The sequence below is a fragment of the Haemaphysalis longicornis genome, unplaced genomic scaffold, assembly GCF_048455015.1.
Source record: "Haemaphysalis longicornis isolate Haplotype H1 unplaced genomic scaffold, Haemaphysalis longicornis Haplotype H1 scaffold_6, whole genome shotgun sequence".
Lineage (NCBI taxonomy): Eukaryota > Metazoa > Arthropoda > Arachnida > Ixodida > Ixodidae > Haemaphysalis > Haemaphysalis longicornis.
In genome coordinates, this window is record NW_027526407.1 from 172,844,504 (window position 1) to 172,866,044 (window position 21,541).

Below are 21,541 nucleotides of genomic sequence, written 5' to 3' on the forward strand. Positions count from 1 at the left end.
CAGTCGTTCTGCTCAAAATTAGACCCCCGAACAAAATAAAAACATCCCCCTCGCGAGGGGCACGATCAAATGCAGAGCATTTCAGCGGGGGGCGTGCCTGCAAGTCTTATGGATTACGTATTGGTTGTTGTTGTTGTAATTGTTGTCTTCCAGCGTAGACATTGTCGATGAAGGCGATGGTGAAACGTGAAACGTGCCGTGAACCCCCTGCCGCGGCTATTACGCAACGTGGAGAGGCTACGACGCAACGTGGCGCGGCTATGACGCAACACAATCCAACACAATCCACTTTAATCCAACCCAATCCAAATCCAAGCCAATCCAAGCCAAGCCAAGCCAAGCCAATCCAATCCAATCCAATCCAATCCAATCGAATCCAATCCAATGCCCTTAGCGAGAGAGTGTTATAGCGCCGAAATCGCGCCACCACATGAACGCGAACCGAACGCGGCGAGAGAGGGTGTTGCGAGCGGAGAGAAGGCGAGGAGGACGCGGGGGAGAGGGCGCACCTGTGGCCGACGGTTGAATGAGTCAAGGATATAATGCGCGTGCGTAACCTTCCATTCTCTGTCGGCTCCGTGGAGCAGTCGGTAAAGTGCCGTGTACCTTGCGTTCCGCCCGCAGAGTCGTGGGATCGAAACCTGGCGCCGGAAGGTATTATTTCTTTATATAGTGTAGGGTGCGGACTACGTAGTGATGCGGACCACGGACGCCAACGCGGGTGACATCGTGAGTTACTAAAATGCTCTGCATTTAAAACCTCTCACGACGATTTGGAGCTTAGTACCCAGCCTCCAGGCACCGCCTACTGCTCTGCACCCTTTCTACGCTATCGCTTTGCAACAAAACCACCGTGATCTAGGCGTCGCTGAAGATTTCGGCGCAAGTGTCACACCTTGTCGTCTCCAGTCTTACCGTCCAGCCTGACAGCTGTCTGTTTGCCCTCTGCAAATGTGACCGTCATGGACAAGCCATTCACAAAGGCAGAACTATTTGTTTGCTTGTCTTCTGTAAATAAGGCTCCTCCCTCGGGCCCAGATGGCATAAGCTATGTAGCTTTGTGGCACCTTAGAGACAAAGCTCAAGGCTTCCTTCTCGACACTACAACCACAGCTGAGAAACGTGCCGCCTCGAACCGGGCTGGAAGCGCGGTCGCTTTGTTCCTGCGCTCAAACGCGGCAACATCCCTTTGGAGATTGAGTCTTACCGCCCCATTACACTCCTGAGCTGCGTGGGGAAGCTGATGGAGAAGATGGTCCTTGCTCGCCTAGACTGGGACTTGACAGAGTGGAACGTGTATGCCCCACAGATGACTAGTTTCAGACAGTCACGCAGCAGCATCGGCAACGTGCTTGCCCTTGACAATGACATAAAGAGTGCGACATCCCAGCGTCGCGTCACTCTAGCAGTGCTCATTGACATTAAAGAAGCATTTGACTGTGTGGCACATGAGGCAATAAGATCTGCATTGGAGTCGGTGGGCATCGGAGGTCGCATGTATGGGTGGATATCCGATTATCTGTCTGACAGATCCCTCTTTATGTCCATGAAGGACGGCTAAACAGCCCCTTACAATGTCAGGTGAGGTGTGCCACAGGGCGGCATCTTAAGCCCAACCATATTTAATATCAGCCTCATTGTAATTGAGAAGTGCGTTCCACACACTGTTGAAATATCGCTCTATGCTGATGATATCTACACCTGGAGCGCTGGCCCAACAGGCGAGTTCAAAAAGCCTTCAATTCAATAGTGGGCCTTTTGAGAAGACGTGGCCTCAAAATTTCGGCTGGGAAATGTGCGGCAATAGCCTTCACCAGGCGTGATGACTCCCGCTATCATCTTTCAAAGGAGAGGTCCCCATACCCTCTGTGACTCGCACCGATTCCTGGGTGGTCGACGACAGGGACAGGTCGACGACGTGGTCCCCTCACGTTCGTCTCCTGAAGGAGACTGGGCTCCTTTGCTCAGGTGTTACTTATGCTGACCAGCGGCTCAGGAAGCTGTTCTGTTGGGCCCCTCCTACGTCTCTACACAGCACTCTGCGAACTACTGCTACGATACAGCCTCCCAGTACTCGGCCCTCTTTCCAAGACCAACACGAGGCTGTTAGGAAGTATGCAGGCCGGAGCTGTGCGGTTTTGTCTGGGTCTTCCGAAGACAACTTCTACGCTGGGGACCATACGAGAGTCTAGGCGCCTCTTACCCTATGTACTGGTGAAAGAGGAGCAGCGTCGCCTACATCTACAGCTGGCGACTAGGCCCTATGGACATCCATTGAGCTCTAGCTCCGCCTTAGAGGTACAAGATACTCCACCACCCTTGTGTCAGAAGTGCTCTGCGCCGCTTCATCTCCCGCCCTGGTAGTACTCCCCTTGGTGAATTGTCACCACCAATTCCAATTCCACCCTAAAGTACTTCACTCTAGAGCACATGTGGAATTGCTACCCTAACCACAAGCATATCTACACTGATGCATCGGTGACGGCCACATCATCTGCGTCGGAATATGGGTTCCATCGACGCGGACCGCAATTGTAGTCGGGTTAAACCATAAAACAACGTCGACGACCTCAGCAATTGCTCCCTTGCGCTCCGCTTTGCAGTATATTCTTGGGACAGAAGATTATGTGTGGGTGATTTTCGCAGATTCACGGGCGGCGCTTCAACAACTAGCACCATTCCTGTGCGAACTGGCCCACGAAATACACACCCTGCATACACAGGCTGCCAGCATGCTTCACGAGGTAGTGTCACAGTGGCTTCCTGGACATTGTGGGCTGAATGGGAATGTGGTGGCCGACGAAACAGCTTGCGCGGCCCACACCCAATCTAGTGTAATCATCCCGATTCCTTTCTCTCGTCGTGACGCCACGACCCTAGCGTACTCCGTGGCGCGGCAGTTACAACTCTCAAGATGGATGGACGGAACAAAAATTTATCAGCCATTATACAGAAATGATCCCGCCTGCCATTTTCGAATTCCGTATGGCCTTCCAAAGCGCGACGAAGCATTCGTTCACCGCATTCGCCTCAACGTCGCTTTTACTAGCCACTACTTGCACAAGATGCACCGAGTTGCCTCCCCTCACTGTCACGTATGCAGTGTTCGTGAGGACATAGAACATATACCGTGTGTGTGTCGCCGTTATGACACCCCGCGGCTATGACACCCCGCGGTTATGACACCCCGCGACAACTTTGGGACTGCGTGTTGATGCACCATTGAAGCTTTGCGACGCCAATGGACCATGGCACTCAACTGCCACGGCAACATGGAGTACACGGGCCTTGGTTTCATTTCTCCGTGACTCCGGCCTGAACGAAGCTCTGTGGATGTCGGCCTTAACTTCACTTGTGTTTGTGTGCTGTGTGCGTGATCCTGCGTCTGACAGTTTGTGTGCTTATTTGCTTTTGTAGTGTCTGTATGAGTTTTTGTGTCTTCGTTTCCTTTCACTTTCGCACATCTCATGTTCATGGGGAGTGGCAAGCCAAGCTCGCTGCCAGGCTGACTTCTCTTCATCATTAAAACCATTCCTCCTCCTCCTCTTCCTCCTCCTCCTCCACATTCAAATTCAGAAAGAAAAATGCGTGTGGTTTCTATTACAACAAAATTTTTTCCCAACTGAATTTACAAAGCACTGAGAAGTATAACTCCTCTGCTACACAAACCATAAGTAGCAAACGAAAGCCCGAAGGCATACAAGTGAAATTTAATCAACAACACATTTTTTCTCTCCTTCACAAGCACCCTATCGACTTTAAGTGAGGAATTTTATCACTGTACCTTCCAGGGCCACATCCAACATCCAGGCACTGAAAATATTGCTGTTCGCCGCTATCTCCTTGCAAAGGCCGGTCGCCACCTGGCAGGAAGGCCCCTTTGAAGGATTCCAGGGTTATAGACATATCCAGTCTCAATGCTGCCAGGCAGCGATCAAAGGCTTGGATGCCCTTATCGGTTGTCGCCCAGTCCCCGATGTAGGGTTTTTCTGAATGAGCGGAATCTTTAGTATTCGCCATAACGGTGCTCTGAAAGCAACAAAAAAATACCTTTGATTAGGCTGAAACTTTGATCACAGCAAGATATTCCGAGAAGCGACAAAAATAATGTCAACGAAATTCGTAATAAACTGGCATGGGACGACAAAGGATAAAGGATGGCTATTCAATTCCTAACAAATTCGAACCATACAAAGTCCGCCTCAACAGGCTGCTCAGTACAGTCAGAGATTGGAAGCGTCATTTACTTATTCGAAAAAGTGATCAGGAATCCACTGGTTAATCTTCTTCTTGGTAGCACATCCCTGTCCCTACTTCAAATATTGCGTTAATTGCAAACATCAAAATAAAATATTATTAGCTTTCACTCCGCTATAGGCATATGTGTAATAAATATATTTCCTTCAATTATTTCAACGCCATAATTTACTTTTCTCACTCATTTTCAGCACTGAGAGTAAACATTCTTGACATGCCGGCGATGGTTTCAAAAACAAATTCGCTATCTCCGTGAGCGCAAATTATGTGTTCGCCGTTCCCACAATTTTCTTAGTTGTGTTTCTGTTTGTTCTTAAAGGTCTTTTTACTTTGTCTTAGCTTTTCGATGATTGGTTCTCAAAGGTTTTCGTGTTTTGCTTTGTTTCAAAAATCTCTTGTACGAATTTTCTCTATTTACGCTAACAGATAGAATAAATGTTCAGATTTTCTAATGATGTATTTTTAGCAGCGCTACACTGTCACTGCTGTGGAGGTACTTGGCAGAAAATGCTTACGCGTTAAAACCCGTGCTCTACGTCAAAGTTACACCAATGCACCCACCGACAGGTTTAAGTGCATCAGACGCCTTGTGCCGACTTTTTCTGCTGAATTGCCGTTTCATGCAACAGAATTATTGATTATCACGTGAAACACCAGTTGGCCGCCATGGCCTAGAACTTAACGTAACAAAACTAGGAATGAATTTAGGATTCAGCCTGGAAATTTTCAGCAGTATATCAATCATGACAACCGAATCCGTCATCTGGGCGTAGTTCAAACGACCATTGAAAAGCTTCGCATTTTTTAGTGGCAGTGTTTATGAGGCTGACCTATATGGTAGGTCTTGGTAGCTCATTTCGTGTGATATCATTTTCTGGCCTGCAACTTAATTTTCTAAGCCTCACATCGTTATGCAGAGTACACTGGTAATGTTACTTTTTGTTCGTGTTAATGTGTTAATACACTAACGCTAATGTATCGAGCAATTTCTGCAATGCAGGTCTTTATTTAAACAGTTCTTTGGCGCAATTATATGGAAACTCTTAAATTAAGTTACGATAGAATATTGGATCACCACGACATTGCCGAACATAATTTAGATGCTGGTCACATGAAGCACCAAAAGAAACAAATACTGTGCGTCCTTTTATGTCTAAAAGCATTCGGTAGATTAAGCTAACGTTTTTTTATACCGCCGTTTTGCTGGTCACATGAAGCACCAAAAGAAACAAATACTGTGCGTCCTTTTATGTCTAAAAGCATTCGGTAGATTAAGCTAACGTTTTTTTATACCGCCGTTTTGGATAAATTATTGTGTATACTTTTCCAAATGTAGAAAAAGTCTTTACAGGTACCCACCTGGACTTTTCTGCAGATAGTTAATAATAATAACAACGTACACGGTCTCCTAAAAGGAGAGTGTAGCCACCAAAATTGCCGCTAAAATGATGAATATATATGCTCCCGAAATAACAATCATCTACCGGGCCTCTGTATTATAGTACAGACAATGCCGTTCAAAGGTTGCAATTCTTACCAAATGGTGCGAGTAGTCTTCCCTGATTTCCTGTTCGAGAAGTACACTGCACGATTCAGTTTTTTAAGCTGAGAACACCTAGATCGTGCGTTATGTGCTTTGCCCGTGTACGTTTGCCGAGTGGATCCGTGTTCTCACAGCAGGCTACAGCATTACTGTTTCCTGTTATCGTCCTGTTGAAGCTACATTGGCCCTTTTTCAGAAGACGAAGTTCGTTCGCCAATCTGAGCGGATACAGCACAGCTGCGTCGGTCGGCGCTGCCAAAATTATTTATTTATGTATTTTTTTATTTCTTTAGTTAGGATCACACTGCGGGCAATGGAGAACCAAGAAGGAGGGTCCTAAGGGGCTAGCAATGTCAATCTTGTGGGTCATTCTTCTCCCATCAAAACGCTGTGGTTTATTATCACTCGATTGTGCCCTGTCACAATAATCTGATACGGCACTTGCTCCTACCCCGCGAGGCCATTGACATTCTTGTAGTTAACGAGCAAAACAATCACCCCCTCCAAAAGACTGTTAAGAGAAGCGCGCAGACTTTCTGACCTCAAAACTGTGTCAAAAGAGCCTCAAATTTTCAAAGACCCCAACCGCAAAGGCAGCAAAAGCCATGCGACGATGTTTTGCGCACTACGTAAACGCATCTACGTACGATGCGAATGTGTACCGATAAAGGGGTTATGTATGCTATTTATTTATTTATTTACTTATTTATTTGATAAAATACTCTCCATGCCTCGAAGGGCGTTACGGAGAGGGGTAGGTATAGTATATACAAAGTTTAATATGGCCGTCTTGAACGATTATGGGTCAGTGTTGCTGGCGATGGAGGCAGGAAGGCGGTTCCAGTCGGTGGTTGTCCTTGGTAAGAATGAATTGAAGTGCACGTTTGTTCGAGAGCTCGGCACGCTAACTTTAAATCTGTGGTCAATACGTTCAGAAATATAAGCAGGCGGTGAGAGAAGGTCGTGATTAATATCAGGATTGGTGAAGTAGACTTTGTGGAAGAGACAGAGATACAGGTAGGTTAGAAAGCCCGAGGTTAGATATAATAATAGACATGCTGGCGGTGCGGGAGTCGTTGGAAACAATGAAAGGAGCTAAGCTGTTCTGGATCGTTTCGATTAGGGAAGAAAGAGATAGCTGTTGAGGGCCGCAAATCACTGGAGCACACTCCAGCTTTCTTCTAACAAGAGTCTTATGAAGAAGCACTTTTGAAAAGACTGGAGCTAGCGAAACATTTCGACAGCTCAAGCCAAGCACGCGGTTAGCGTTGTTAGTGATGTAATCAGTATACTTATGCCATGATAGATCGTTACTTAAGTGAACACCAAGGTATTTGGAGGAGAGAACGGTGTTGAGTTTACAAAATATTCAGGCAGGTTACGGCGATTAGTAGTGCTAGAAATACTCATGTATTTGCACTTGTTTGGGTTAAGGTTCATGAGACAGTTGGACCATGAGGATACGTTATTGAGGTCAGACTGTAGTAAAGAGGAGTCTACTGGGTTGGTTACTTTACAATAGGTTACACAAACATCCAGGAAAAGTCGAATTGAAGAGGAAACGTGGTCAGTACGATCATTAATATAAATAAGAAAAAGCAAGGGGCCCAAGATAGAGCCTTGGGGAACCCCAGATGTTACATGCTGCATGCTTGAATTGCAGTTATTAGCTGTGACATACTGCGTTCGATTTGTCAGAAAAGCTTCTATCCATTTCAGTAGGCTGTCTTCTAGGATAAGCTCGCTCAGTTTATAAAGAAGGTGGTGTGACACAGAATCAAATGCCTTTCGGAAGTAGAGAAAGATGCAGTCGGTGACAGAAGTCTGATCTAAGGTGGAGTACAGATCATTAGTGAGGAATAGTAGCTGTGTTTCGCAAGGGTAGTACTTTCAGAATCCATGTTGGAATTTAATAAAAAAAAATTGTTTAATTCAAGTAAAGTGCTGAGATGCGAATACAATATGGGTTCTAGAATTTTGCACGATATACTAATTAGTGAAATGGGTCTGTAGTTCAAGGAAGTAGAAGTTTTAAAATGCTTGGGCACTGGCACCACCTTTCCCACCCTCCAATCACTGGGGAAGTTAGAGCATTGCAAGGACTGTATGATGATTTAAGACAGAATTATAGAATAATACGTTACAGTGCCCGTTGAAAATTTAGAAAGAATTTCATCAGTTCCAAGAGATGAATTCTTCATATTATTTATGATCGATTCAATGCCTACCCAGTAAATAACAATGAAATCCATTGGTGGCAAACACACATTGTAAGTGCTGGGCAAAATGGTACCAGGATTATTACCATATGAGACAGTACATGCCTCCTGTGAAACTTGGCAACACTGGTTAAAAGGAATAGCAGAGCATTGTTCTCAGCAAAAGTTGATTAATTTTTGTTTAGAGCCAATTATTAAGTTCCAGAATTTACGCGGGTTAGTTTGAAGCAAAAAAGGCAAGCTGCTTGCAAAAAACTTCGATTTGCTCTCGTTAAGTGCCCGTTTGTAATACAAAACAGTGATATTATAAGCGGACCATCTCTCTGCTTTATCTGTCGACACAGCGTGCCTGTACAGGTGCTTTTTCTTGCTGCAGAGCCTGTTTAGCTTAGACGTAAACCACAGAGACTTGAAATTAGGACATATGGTACGGGCGGGTATGAATTTCTCGATCAGTGATAAAGCTTTGTTTTAGAATGCGTTCCAGTCGTCTTCTACTGTGCGATTTTCGAAACTGCTGGTTCGACACTGATGGCAGCAAAATCACCCCCCCTGCATAATTTCTTATTATCTTTGTGGTTTGTTCTTCACGAGGAAATTTGGTACTATGAGTAAATTGTAGTGTACAATGGTCACTTAGACCACTTAGGTAGGTCACAGGTGAAATGGTGTCGGGGGTAATGGTGAGGATTAGGTTAAGCACATGTCAAGAGGAAGGCGTAACGGGTGCACGTTTTGTTACCAGTTGGGTTAGGTTGAGACCCTCACAAAGGCTAATGAACTTTGTGCCTTCAGATGAATGGGCCACCGGTGGGTTACTAGTTCACTTCCAGGAAATATCCGCAAAGTTAAAATCCCCCAGGACGAAGATTGGCGAGGTGGGATATCGGACAACTAAACTGTGTAACGCGTCGTACAGTGTGCAGCGAAACGTGGATGGGGATTTGGCGGGTGATAGCAGGCACGTAGTACCACTTCGTTGTGAGTGAAACGAACGCATGCGCCAACAAGCTCGGGAGAGCATCGTATGCGAAGACATGAGAATGCAATTGTGCAGAAGCACCGATTAAGACGCTACCGCCGAAACTTGTCTCGCGGTCGGATCTGTAAAATCTGTGTGATTTGAAAAATTTCGCTGTCATCTATTTTGCTTGACAAAATAAGAGAATGGGGGAGGGGTGTGAACGGACAACAACGCCGTGTGGAGGGACAAGGCGAGTGAATGAGATGCAGTCGCATTTAAAAGATGTGGTCTCACCGGAAGCGCCGATCACCTAAATCAGCGTTTTAATGCACGAGCCTTTCCACTAACTTCTTACATGAGCCACGCGGAGGAGCCTTTCGTCATCGTCGTCTTTGTGGCTCCGCCTCATAGCAGACGCACTAGTTACATTTCCCCCCTCTCTAAATCCCGATGCTCAGAGTAGTAGCTACACGCAGAAAATGGTAGAGAATGGGCACAGTCTCTGAGTGTGATGGCGTAGACGTCGCCTCATCTTCAATAGCAGGGTTTCATGCGCACCACGTGAACGGTTTCAGGCTGAAGTTTGCGACGCCCTGCAGGTACAGTGCTTACCGGGATAACTTCATACGTTACGTCACTCAGCCGACGCAGAACATTGTATGGTCCAAAGTATCGTCTAAGCAGCTTTTCGGAGAGCCCGCTGCGACGAACAGGACTCCACACCGACACACGGTCAGCATTTTGGAACTCCGCGCGCATGTGGCGGAGATTGTAGCGGTCGGCGTCATGGCGTTGCTGATAGCTTGTGCTCACGCGAGCAAGTTGCCGTACCTCTTCCGCTCGCCGTGTAAACTCTTCCGTGTCGACATGCTAGTCGCTGTCGGCATCTGGTAGCACAGCGTCCAACATGGTCGACACTTCGCGACCGTAGAGTAACCTAAAGAGTAACGCGCCGTGTTGTATCCGAAAGTTACATACGGCAGAATGGTATCCCAGGTTTTATGCTCGACATCTACATACATACAGAGCATGTCCGCGATCGTTTTGTTCATGCCCTCGGACAAACCGTTGGTCTGCGGATGGTATGCCGTTGTCTCCTTATGGGAACTCCCGCTTAGCGTCATGGCAGCTTCCATGAGCTGCGCCGTGAAGGCTGTTCCGCGGTCTGTGATTACAATCGATAGAGCGCCGTGTCTGAGCACGATGTTATCGAGCAAGAAGTGGGCCAATTCTGCAGCTGCACCTCGTTGTTAGGGCCTTGTCTCCGCGTAGCATGTGAGATAGTCGGTTGCAACGACTACAAATTTGTTCCCGGAAGGTGAAAGTGGGAAGGGTCTCAAAAGGTCCATTCCAACTTGTTCAAAGCGTTTTTCAGGAATCTGAACCTGTTCAGGCAAACCTACTGGTCGTCCCGGTGGCGGTTTCCGTCGTTGAAAATCACAGCACGTCCGGACACAATGTCTTACGGTGATGGCTTCCGGCCTTGGCCAATAATATTTCTCCTGGGTTCTGGCCAACGTGCGAGTGAATCCCAGATGACCCGCGGTGGGTTCGTTATGACATGCTTGTAATATTTCATTGCGGACCGTTGCGGGGACGACTAGAAGGTGGGTATTACCATTAGGGGTGAAGTTACTATTGAAGAGCACAATGTTCTGCAACGAGAAGGATGACAACCCTCAAGTGAAGGATTTCGGAACACTAGTTATCTGTCCCTCCAAAAGTAGATGAGTGGCTGCAGTTCTGGGTCTTCGCGCTGTTTCTGGGACATGTTGGTCGTGTTCGCAGCTCCTAAGAACGGAATGTCGTATTCGTCATCGTCTGCAGGCGCTACTGGAGCTTAGCAGAGACAGACCGCATCGGAGTGCTGTCGTCCAAATTTATAAACGACGGCTATGTCGAATTCTTGGAGCCTCAGGCTCCAGCGCGCAAGGCGCCCCGAAGGGTTTCTAAGGCTCAATCAGCATAGTGAATGATCGTCGTTTATGACTTAAAACGGCCGTCCATACAGGTAAGGCCGAAATTTCAACACCGCCCATACAACCGCAAGGCATTCTTTATCAGTTGCCGAGTAGTTCGACTCCACACCAGAGAGCGTCCTGCTTGCGAAAGAAAAAACTGGCACCGTCTTGCTTTTGCGCTTAAACTGCTCCTAATCCGATAGTGCTTGCGTCAGTGTAGAAGGTGGTCGCTGCGTCTTCGTCAAAATGAGCTAAAAAAATTCCCCCGCATTTCCCCGAGGGGGAGAATGTGAAAGTGCGAATGCACGGTTGTCGGCCCGCTTGCGGCGCTTGCGCTCGGCCCCCGCAGCCCACCGCCTTCTCTTCCATCTCTTCCATCGGGTTTGTAGTATCACGTGTACACCACGCAGTTATCAAGCCGCTATAACGCCGCTGAGTCGCCAACGCACGCCGCTGACGACGTAGTTTGAATGCGTTAAAGATATAAGGCGCGTTACTCACTCTGATATCAGCGTGGCTTCCGTGGCTTAGTCGGTAGCGCGTCGCGCTGCGGCCGCAAAGTCCTCGGATCGAAACCTGGCGCCGGATGCTGTTTCTTTTTTAAATGTAGAGGAGCACTGCGGACGCCAACGCCGCCGACGCCGCCGCCGCCGCCGGCGGTGGATGGTTTGGGGTCGCTTATAAAGAGCATTCGCTCTTAAAACGGCGGTGTTTGCATGCGCTGCTTCAGCTCATTAAATCCCGTTTGCTGTTCCTTGTTCCACACAAATGGGGTTAGGCTGGTTAAGGGGGCTGCGATGTGGGAAAAGGCTGGAATCAATCGCCGGTAATATGAGCAGTGTCCCAAAAAGCGGCGTACGCCTTTTTTGTCCGTAGGTTTCGGGAAATCAGGGCCTGGCTGTACTCCTTCGCGGCTAACGACGTGGCCTAAAAAGCGGAGCTTCTCGTAACCGAAATGGCACTTCTCCGGCTTGAGTGTGAGTCCGGCAGAACGTAATGTCTGGAGGACCAAGCAAAGTCTTTCCTAGTGCTCCTCGAAAGTGGCGGAAAAGACAACAACGTCATGGAGGTACACAAGGCACGTTTGCCATTTCAGGCCGGTCAAGACAGTGTCCTTGAGCCGTTGAAATGTTGCTGGAGCTGAGCATAAACCAAAAAGCAGAACCTTAAATTCATAAAGTCCGTCCGGTGTCACAAATGCAGTTTTCTCCCGGTCCCGCTCATCGACCTCTATCTGCCAGTAACCACTACTGAGATCCATCGACGAAAAATACCGTGCGTGGCACAGTCTATCAAGAGAGTCATCGATTCGCGGTAGCAGGTACACATCCTTCTTGGTGACTTGGTTTAGCTTGCGGTAGCCGACACAGAAGCGTAGACTACCATCTTTCTTCCGCATCAGAACAACAGAAGACCAGGAGCTTTGTGATGGGTGTATCACATTGTCCTCCAGCATTTGTTTTACCTGGTCCCGTACAGCGTCTCGTTCCTTGGGAGAGACACGATACGGGTTTTGGCGAATAGGTCTCCCGTCCTCCACAGTAATGATCCGATGCTTCGTTAGGGGCGTTTGTCGTACCTTGGTTGTAGAAGAGAAGCAATCAATAAACTGTTGTAATAGATCCATCAGGCATTGTTGCTTCGTGGTTGGTAGACCAGAGCATATGTCGAAAGTGCAGGGTTCACCACCGCATGGCACTGTTTTGGCCTGTAAAGCAAGACATTCTAAGTTTTGTTCAATGTTCTCAAAACGTGCTACGGTGGTTTCTTTGGAGTTTGCTGGCTTTCGTTGCTGAAGTTTGTTAGATGTACTTCGGTGCAATTATCATTTAGATGTACTACTCCACGTGCGATTGTGATGCCACGGGTAAAAAGAAGGTTACTTGTTGCTTCAACTATACGTTCCCCACACCAGGAACCCTCGCACTTCACGGAAACCAAGGCGCACGACCTCGGTGACAAGACGACGTCTTCATCAACAATACGCAAGGTCGACGAGAATTGTTCGTAATCGAGGTCTCCAGCCATGACGTTGGTAGAGAATGTGACTAGGCGCTCTGGGGTATGGATAATGGCGTGATATTCCGGCTGAAAGTTCATTCCCAAGATAAGGTCTTTACAGCACTGGAGAAGGATGACGAAAGTGCCAACAAAGTTTGTATTATTTATACGGATTCTCGCAGTACACTTGCCCGTCGGCGTGATTACGCCGCCGCCTGCGGATCGAATGCGTGGCCCAGTCCATGGCATTTTTACTTTTCTGAGCTTGTCTGCGAGTTCTTGGCTCATTATCGAAACATCTGCGCCGGTGTCCACAAGAACAGTTACTTCCGGCCCGTCGATTAAAACAGAAAGATCGGCGCTCACCACTTCATCGGCGCATTCTTCTCGCATTCTTATGCCGTACGCCGATCGACCGCCGGCGACATTGGAGGGTCTTCGGAGCTTTCAGCGGCAGCAACCTTGCCTCCAGAGGTTGCCGGTTCAAGTTTCCCCGGTGGGAACTTGGAGACCTCCCACTTTACGCATCCTGAGAGCTTCGACGATTGAATGAAGTGTTCAAGCGAGCTGCCGAGGGCGAACGTGGCCGCTGTCTCACAGACTGTTCTTGCCTCGCCGCGAGATAGGCGTCGATTTCAGGTGGTCGTTCCCCGAAAAGAGGAGGGCAACGAGCGGCGGGTGAAAAACCGGCAAGTCCAATCTCGCGGTATGGGCAGCGACGGTACACGTGACCCGCCTCACCGCAGTGGTAGCATAGCGGTTTTTGGTCTTCGGTGTGCCATAAGTTGGTCCTGCGTATCGGTGGCTGGAAGATAGTCTCAGTGCGGGACCATGTCTCAGAAGGCAGCTTTCGTTGCGTTTGGAAGAGGGCCGTGCAGACGACGAAAGACCCAGGGGATTCACATAGCTCACTTGGAAAACTTCCTGGCTGGGTTCAGGTAGGACACTCGCTTGACGAATCACTTGGCGGATGACCTCAGCGATTGTAGCAATGGCTGGCTGCGAAGAGCTCGTGGTAAGCTTTCTCAGCTCTTGGACAATGCTCCGGACTAGGTCACGCTGCGAAGTTTCGTTGGCTGGTGAGAGAATGGCGGCATGCGACGAAGTTGCGTTGTTCAGTTGGTTGTATTGGAGGCAGCGATCCCGCAGCGCTCGTTCAATTATGGTAGCTTCTTTTATAAACTGCCGCACAGTCTGTGTCGGGTTTCGCACGAGTACAGCAAACAGCTGCTTCTTCACGACGTGCATAAGGTACCGGAGCTTTTTCGGCTGGTACATGTCGGGATCGGTTCGGCGAAAAAGACGTGCCATGTCCTCCGCAAACATTGCCACACTTTCGTTTGGCTTCTGCACGCGCGATTCAAGGAGCTTCAAGGAATTGTCCCAACGTTCTGCGTTCGGGAATGCCTCGTGAATGTCGTGGCGGAAGTCGCCCCACGTTCGAAGGCTCGCTTCATGGATCTGAAATCATCCTCTAGCGAGTAGTAGACGTTTCTTAGTTGTGGGCGGCATTCCAGAGATTGCACAAAGCGGCTTGTTCGTACTGGTCTAGCCAGTCGTCAACGTCTTCGTACACTTCGCCATGAAAGCTAGGTGGCTGCCGAGGCTGTTGGAAAATCACCTGTGAGATGTTGGACTCCATGGTTTGCGTTTCGCGAGCTTGACGCACCTGAGCGTTCCGGGGCATGAGGCCGAATTCAGGGGTTAGACCCAGAAGGCGACGGCTGCTGCAATGGACACACCTATCGATGAGAAGAGGCTGGCCAGGCCTAGATGAGCGGCTGCCGGTAGAACTGCTGAACATACCCAGCACCTCCACCAGTGTTTCGTTGCAAGTGCAACAGGCGAAATTGGGGGCAAAGACAAACGGAGATTTATTTAGGCGAACTTGAACCTCTAGAAAGAAATCCACCAAAAAGACGTGGTCTCACGCGAAGCGCTGATCAGCCAAATCAGCGTTAAAGCACGAGCCGTTCGACGAACTCTCCTACACGCGCCACGCGGAGGAGCTTTTCGTCGTCATCTTCGTTGCTCCGCCTCATAGCAGACGCACTCGTGACAATATGATGTTCTTAGAGGTTCCCGTAATTTTTTTACGATGACCGAAATGTCGTGTAAGCACACACAGTGTGCATGAATCAGACGTGTTGTGTCGTGATAAGTAACAACTCGCACAGATTTGAGCAGGTCCTTACACCATTGGTTTAAGAACGTAATAGTTCACAACATAAGCAACAGCCTTTATTTCACACTACCGAAATAGCGGGCTAGATTTGCAGAACGGTTTGCTGAAGGGCCAGTTGGTACACTGTACCACGAAGAAAAAAGCGTAAAAGAGAGGACGGAGTAAAGAACTGAAGAGCACAGGCGCTGTGTTTTGGCAAAAAACTACAAAGGCAAAGAACTACCAAACACAGGGCAAGATACTAATGAATTGACCGCATTATCAACTTATGGAAAAAATTGAGTATAATAAGCCACATTTACACGGCGCCTATAGAAAATGAACAATGTTTTATCTGTAGACATCGCCACAGCACTGGAAGCATTAAGAGGCCAAGGCATAAACAAGACCTACCTAAGGCAATCAAACTGCACTTAAAAGGAGCGCACGAGCCCGATAAATCTCAACCGGTAGAGCGAAAAGTTTTAGACAAAAGTGTTTTATGCCCGGATACACGAAGATCTCACTGACGTCACATCCGTCACGGAAATGAAGTCGCCAGAAAAGGTGCAACTGGTGCGGCGGCGCCCAGTTTCGAGCCCACAAGCTCTCTGGCCGCAACGGGAGGTACGGGACGCCTTCTCAGCTGCGGTACGAACTCTTCAAATGCGCCTTAAGTCCTTCCCAATGACTCATTCAGATCGTGCCGCTGTCTAGGAGAGGCGAAGCGAAGTAGCGCATCATGACGCTAATGAGCGCCACCAGTTGGTGTGTCGATTCCAGCGCATTCGCGTACGGTGGACGCGCCTGAACTGAGGCATCCTCCGCTGTCACGTTGTTCCCATGAACGTTACATGTTTCAAGCTGCTCATTCTGTGCATGCCATTTTTGGTTTTGTTCTCCCGAAATAAATCAATTTTTCGGTTTTGCGTGTCGGCGTCACTTCGTCTGGTAGGGTCAGGCTCGCAGCATCGCGAACCTTTCGCACATGAAGGAGGTTCCTTCAACATTGAACTGCTCCTGTGTAGTGTGTAGGCACCATTCACTTTCATGTTTTACTGATTCCTATGAAAACGGGATCCATCATACTTTTTTGTACTATGGATGGAACGATACTAGATACAGTCTGCCAGGATTAACGCCTATTTCTGAGTTAATAAATAAAAGCGGGGATTGCGTCCGCAAATCCGTTCATAAATTTCTTATTAACCTTGATGCGCATCATTGGAACTCAGATGGTGATTGTGCTGTCCGTTTATTGCAGCAGGCGCCAATCGCCCACAATGTGAGGATTCCCCAATGGCGCAACTAGAAACCGGTGGCCCTTTCATAATCACCCTCCAACTGCGCTGCCCTAGCGGATCGCAATCCTACCCGAATGATCCATGTTCGTTATCTACAATCACGCTGACTACAACTTGACTCAAAGATTTTCTGGTATATAGTGCTTGCAGAAACTTCTATGCCAAGACAAATTCCTATCCTCACAGCACCCTCCTCCATTCTATCTACCCCACTCAGTATCCCTCTCTTTGCAATTTCTGTCCGACTCCCAGCACCCTGTACCACCAGGTATGAGAGTGCCAACAGACTCCAAACCTACCCCCTATCCCCTTCCCATCTTTTGAGCCGTGGATGGCTCGTCTGGTCGATCTTGGACACCAGTAAGAACTGGTAAAGAGGACCTGGATGGCGAGTCGCAGCCTGGGTATCCCGGAATAAGGATGCTCTCCACCGGGCGAGTGTCCTGACATCAGCACGTACGCGCAATAACTGTTTATTCTCTCTCTGTCTCTCTCCAGCTGTTTTTAATAGCTGTGAGCGTGAACATCATACAATCTTAGTCTGGTTAAAATAGGTTACCGTTAACAACGTTTTCCATATATTTCATATTCAACAAAACCAGAATTTATATTGATCTGGCTGTTTTCAAGCAATATATGCATGGGAATCTTGTTTGTTTATGTCTTGCTGATTTATGAGGAACGCCGTATAATAAACGCCTCACAACGCTGGCTCCGCTTATTCCCATTTACCGTGCCCTGGTTGACCTTAAATGTGGTTCCTCTTATCCCCGACTACAGCACCACCAAGGCATGAAGGTGGCTAGGAAGATAGAAACCCTCCCTACGCACCCTCCAAGACAACTGTACACCCGATTCAGTTTGTCGTTTACGAAGGGTTGAAGGGACACTGAAGTGATTTGTAAACATTGCGGGATTACTAGCGCAAGCTGTAGTCCGGAGTCCCTAGGCCATGTTTCGACCGCTCTGGGTGCGTTTGGGCGAATTTATTTAGCAGCAAAATCAATTCGAAAATGCTCTCCTCATCTCTGCACACTCACGCGTTTTCTGTGGCGTTTTCGTGTGACTCAGGAAAAAAATGACTCCGCTGCTGAATTGCTCGCCGATCTTCCGACAGAGTCAGTCGTTCCAGCATTTAGTCCGCCGGCCGCCGACAGGTCGCCGCAATTCGTTCGCTCAGTTGAAACTAAGCGACGACTCGTTTTTGAGTGGAAGAATGTGCCTTTCTTTAGTGTTTTAGTTTGTGCACTGTATCAAGCTGTATAGTCCAGATTGCTCCACAGAAGCGCTGCATAGGCGCACATGCGAGGATTCGCTGACGGGTACGCTAGTAGAAAAATCTAAGGCCAATCGAAGGCGGGAGAAGAGTCAGAGAAGCTGATATAGGTACTAAGGAAATAAAATAAACTGAAACGTTTACCCTACAGAGTAAAACTAGGGTGCAGGCAGCCCTTTTTTGCGCTGGGTGAAGACACACAGTGGTCAACAGCACGACCACAGATCTTCGAACGCTTTTCCGTCTAAGAAATGCAATTGCTAGACGTGAGCTATTGTGGAAACTCGGGGGACGCTTACTGCACGAGCGCTACACAACAAATAGTCATCTAAGCTGCTTGAAATGCTAAAACTAATTAAAATTCTAAACTGGTTATAGATTATATACCCGATATTTCCTGTATCGCCAGCGCTGGCTCGTGGCCGAGTGGTACGGCACACTAGGTATGTTATTTTGCAAGCCGCAAGTCCGAAATCCTCAGAGTAATGTTTTTTTAAGTATATTTCTTCTTTTTCGGCCGATGTTTTCTACACTGAATTCACCATTTTTGGGCCATAACGTTCATTGCTCCACGAGCGAGTTCGGAGAGTATGCGCAGACTGAAATTGCGGACCCTTGACTGAAACTGTAGAATCCGAAGACCCTTGACCTGGTGCGAACACACTTTTTAGAATACCGCCATGAGTGAGGCAAGCTCCAAAGATAGAGGAAAAGCGCATTACATTTGAGCGTCTGCGCTGATGCGGTGGGCGTTCATCCACGACGTAGGAATTTTACAGCCGACAACATGGCAGAAGCGCGGTATGGCGATTACTAAGATATCGAGAATGCCCATCCGGCGATAAAGTCCAATCCCGAGCATGTTGTTTCACAGAACCGAAACCGATACTCATTTGGATGCTAATCTTGGACATCGCCCAATCACGTAGCACCTTTACCTGACGTCACTGCGGTACGTTGGTGCAGCCAACGCAAACCGCGTACGGTAGTTTTTCTTCTGTAAGGCTTTATAAAATAAATACCGCCTTATAGCCCGAACAAACGATGAAAAGTGTCCCTTTAAGAACGTTGGTCTACAGTAAGCTTTTGCTTGACTTCAAACGTTTGTGTACAAAGCATTTCTCTTTTGAAGTCTTAACCAACTTTATTAAAAAGTTCTGCTCTTTAGTGATATGTGGGCAAAAATGTTTAGGTCGTGACAGTAAAGCAGCAGATATTTGCTAGTGTGGACAAGTGAAACCTATGGGTTAACTAAATGGCTGAGTTTGAATTTAGGCAGACTGTAAAAATGTTGGTAAAACAACAGGTTAAACAAGAATTTAAATTTCGCTCCTTTAAACTGAAAGTGCAAATTATCAGATTTTGTACTGTACTTTATCTTGAACTTGGAATGCATCCAGTGCTGACAAGGCAGAACATACATTGTCTTCCATATGTTAAACAAAAGCACAGGACATGCCGAGCTTATATGTGTGATATATCACATGTTGTAATCATACCGTCAAGAAATATTGCATAATGTCTATGACTCGTGGTTAAAATATTCAAATCATAACATGTTGATCTTCTCCGACATACTGTTTGACTCTCGACGATCTGAGACGTTTATGATCTTGCAGTATATTGACATTTTGAGAAGCCCTTATGCAGTCAAAGATGTTGTTATCCTCATTCGACAAATCGTTGAACTTTTTTCTATATTGGACCTTTACTATGTTAGGGGACTACGAAATATCGTTGAATCCTTGCTATGGCAGCGATACGTCGTAAAACGTGTTCGACATGTTGAAATCTTTGTGATCTAAAAGACATGTCGTTGAAATCTTTATGACATACATGTTATATGGATACTGTCACCATATTTTCAGCAGGCCTATATGTACTGGTACAATAAAGCGCTGAGAGTTGTGTTATGAAAGCTGAATGCCTTAAGAAAATACAACTTTATTGTTTAATGTTTAAGCTTTAATGATTAAAATTCAATCGTGAATGTTTAATTAAAGTTTTAATGCCCCTGGCTGTCCTTGGTCGACGCCGTACCACGACGTCTATATTTGTGGTATGCAAATCGGGAGCTAATAGCTATGTTTTTCTATTTTCGCGTATTAGCAACTGTGTACGGGTGCCACAAAATTCTGGCATATTCAAGAGAAGGACGAACTTATAGCTTGACACGCTATGGGTTTTAGTGAGATAGAATAACGACCCAATTTGTGTTTTAAAAAGCCTAATTTCTTCCGGGGAGCAAAACATACGCCGTATATGGGCTGCCCATCTAAGCTTCGATTGCGTACGGCAATTATAACACGACATGACCTGATGAGGCCTCTTCCGAGTGTACTATTCATGCCAAACAAATCTATTCTCTACCGTTCATGATCTTTGTTTGTTCGTTACATTTCACTAGAGGTTGCGGCCTAATGAACATAACCCATGAAAGCATCCGCGGTGGCTCGGCGTGATTGACCACATCTACCTTCATGTCATTTCTCTTTGGCTTTAAGCAGAAACGCCGTGTTCCCACAGGTCAATTTGAAATGCAGGATATTTTCAAAGGCGCACCAACTTACCGGTTCGCTGCTGTGCGCAGCAGCGTTGGGGCACCGGGAATATATTTTAGTTCAGCATGTCGTTTTGTCGTTTTTTAGCTCACAGCTGCCAGTAGCAGATGAAGGGTCGGGAATCCGAGTGTGCTAGCACGCTGACCCAGCAATTGAAAAGAAAATGTCGGCCGTCGTTTGCACCTGTGTTAAAATAGGACACAGCACGCAACCGCATGAAGCTGCGGTAACGGCTCACCTCTGATGTGTCATGACATGGTTGCAATATTGACCCTTTTTGCAGAGGTTTATAGTTTTAAGTGCGAATGCACTTTATAAGCGACCCCAAACCATCCACCGCCGGCGTCGGCGGCGGCGTCGGCGTCCGCAGTGCTCCTCTATAAAGAAACAGCATCCGGCGCCAGGTTTCGATCCGCGGACTTTGCGGCCGCAGCGCGACGCTCTACCGACCAAGCCACGGACGCGACGTGATATCAGCGTTAGTGACGCGCCTTATATCTTTAACGCATTCAAACTACGTCGTCAGCGGCGTGCGTTGGCGACTCAGCGGCGTTATAGCGGCTTGATAACTGCGTGGTGTACACGTGATACTACAAACCCGATGGAAGAGAAGGCGGCGAGGCGGTGGGCTGCGGGGGCCGAGCGCAAGTGCCGCAAGCGGGCCGACAACCGTGCATTCGCACTTTCACATTCTCCCCCTCGGGGAAATGCGGGGGAATTTTTGTTGTCGCAGGTCGATGTTTCACGATGTTCAAAGTGCCGTGAGTAAAGGTTTGTATCACATGGACGTCAACAGCTTCGTAGGGCGAGAATTTAAAAAGGGGTGACAGCATTTTTAGGGGCGAAGCTCCTCTTGCTCGGGCCCTGTCCCGGACGTACACGGCACATTGTACATGGCACATTGATGATGATTGTGGCAGGATCCCCCTAGGGATCCGCCAACCAAAGATTGGCCGAAGAGGTCATAACGTTCAACGCGTTCGTTGCTACTCACCAAGGAGGAGAGGAAGAAGAAGAGGTTGTCGTTCGTCGCCTGCGAACTGAAAACACGTACTGGGGGTACGCGACACAAGACGGTCTGCAGAAGGCCACGGCCAAGGTGGCTAAAATGTCCCACACCAAATTCGCCAACTTACCCAAGGAGATTCTCATCCCAAACAAGCCCTACATAATCACCATAAACATCGACGTTGTCCACGGGCTTGTCAACGTATTAATGGAAAGCTTGAAATGTCGAGTCTTTATGTGATATGTGGGCGAATGTTTCACGTTTTTACCGATAAGCATTTTA

The 21,541-nt window shown here is 47.6% G+C and overlaps 1 protein-coding gene across 1 annotated transcript in view; it reads right to left on the reverse strand.

The window, feature by feature from the left end:
* The window catches only part of LOC144142065 (uncharacterized), a 44,322-nt gene extending 24,014 nt beyond the window's left edge, over positions 1–20,308 (reverse strand). Inside the window, exons 1-2 of the mRNA XM_077673493.1 lie at positions 20,260–20,308; positions 3,785–4,029 (exon numbers count right to left, since the gene is read on the reverse strand). Of these exons, the coding sequence (XP_077529619.1) occupies positions 3,785–4,020 (236 nt within the window). The 5' untranslated portion in view covers positions 4,021–4,029; positions 20,260–20,308. The remainder of the gene's footprint in view (positions 1–3,784; positions 4,030–20,259) is intronic.
* Between the last annotated feature and the right edge of the window lie 1,233 nt (positions 20,309–21,541).